Source organism: Echinococcus granulosus (genome assembly GCF_000524195.1).
Source record: "Echinococcus granulosus chromosome Unknown EG_S00147, whole genome shotgun sequence".
In the NCBI taxonomy this organism is placed as follows: Eukaryota; Metazoa; Platyhelminthes; class Cestoda; order Cyclophyllidea; family Taeniidae; genus Echinococcus; species Echinococcus granulosus.
In genome coordinates, this window is record NW_020170527.1 from 1 (window position 1) to 1,644 (window position 1,644).

Here is a 1,644-nt window from a genome sequence, read left to right on the forward strand (position 1 = left end):
CTTAGCATCATCCTCTTCTTTATCATTGAACTGCAGATACTCTCCTCAGGCATTGATCATATCCCTCAAAAACAACTGCAACTCATTAAAGAAAGTGAAGTAGAAGAATACAAAAGTGGGATGGAGAATACGATTCCCTCGACAACGTGTCGACGGCCACCGTCAAAAAATGGAAATATTTTGGTGAAGGAGGTCTTCAATATCACTCTCTGTGTGCGAGTTTCGTTGCAACTATAAAGGCGTAAACGGGCAAAAGCATATAAGCCAAATAAACTCTTTGGGTTATCGAAAATGACGGCATCCTTTGCCTTTGACGAGTTCAGATTTCTGCTGCAGCGATTTTGGGAAAGAATGAGGGTTCCGGAGGCCTATCTAACCTATCCTCAAGAAGTTCTCCTGACGGACGTTGATAAGGCCATTAAAAGGAGCTTTCCTGTGCTTGAGGTTAGTGCTTCTGTGTTATAAGCTCTCATTCCAAACAGATGGCAAAAAATTGAATATTTGGTATATAGCATGGCAAACACAATGTTGTAAAGGTTGAAATAGGAAGTGTCGTTGTTTTCTGATTTCGCCTGAGACCTAGCTGTGATCGACAGCATGCCTAAGTCCGCTTTGTTGAACTGAATGAATGACGCATTAGCCGTGTGTGCTCGAAAAATATGTCCTCATTCTGGTAGCCCAACATTCCCAATACACCAAATCCAGATGTTCTGCATTGGTCTTCACTACAGTATGCTGTTGTGATGAATGCTTTATTTCAGGTGCCAGATTATAACTTTCCAATTACAATTCTCAGTGCACCAAAGTCGGCATGCCGAGAGGGTAACAGCACGACCTCGTAATAGTTCACAAGAGCGCACTGCTGGCGTGGAATGCACGTCCACTCGTGAATATATGCATTATGAGAAAAACCGAGGCAGTGGGATGAAAGTTGGTGTGGTTTCCAGTGTGGGTTTGCCTAGAAAGCACGGTGGCTGGATGTTTGATCGTGATGGTGAAGTCATCAATCTGCCAGGACCGGCTGGAGACCTGCTAGAAATGTACGATTGTCGAGAGATGGAAGTGATAGCGCATATCTACAAAGAAATGCAAATATATGATGTCATCATGTTTTCCAGATTACGAGGACATGCACTACAACCTCACTTGGAAAATTGTCACCAATTACCGGTGGATGTCGGCATTTTGTAGAGTGGAAAATGTCAAACTCTTCACGACCGTAGATGATGACCATCGAGTAAATCTCTCCATGGTAACTGCCTGCTTGAACCGCGTTCCACAATACACAACACGCAATTTCATCTTCGGATATGTGGCCAGGAGCGACTTTGCTTACTGATCGCCTCGCAACAAACTGTACCTCTCCTTTTGCGAATTTCCGTTGGACCGCATGTACCCTTACGCGAGAGGATTCGCCCAATTAGTTGGACCCGATATTGTTGCCGACATCGCGATCGCGACAGCCTACACCCAACACAATTACTTGCCTGAATATGTCTACATAGGAATGGTATCCTTGAAGCTTGGGATTCCCATCGACGAGGAGGCGACCATGTATGATCATAACCTCTACAGAAGACTTAATGGGGAAAGACGTCCAGCTATGATTGCTTTGGTTAAGTACTTCCCAACAACCTGACTTCC

At 44.5% G+C, this 1,644-nt stretch overlaps 1 protein-coding gene across 1 annotated transcript; it reads left to right on the forward strand. All coding sequences in view use genetic code 11, as the record gives it.

Moving 5' to 3' along the window:
- Nucleotides 1-894: 894 nt before the first annotated feature.
- On the forward strand, nucleotides 895-1,191 carry EGR_09417 (hypothetical protein; the record flags this gene model as incomplete). The annotated part of the gene is made up of 1 exon (XM_024498666.1): nucleotides 895-1,191. The coding sequence occupies one exon, from the start codon at nucleotides 895-897 to the stop codon at nucleotides 1,189-1,191; it is 297 nt and encodes a 98-aa protein (XP_024346900.1).
- Nucleotides 1,192-1,644: the final 453 nt, after the last annotated feature.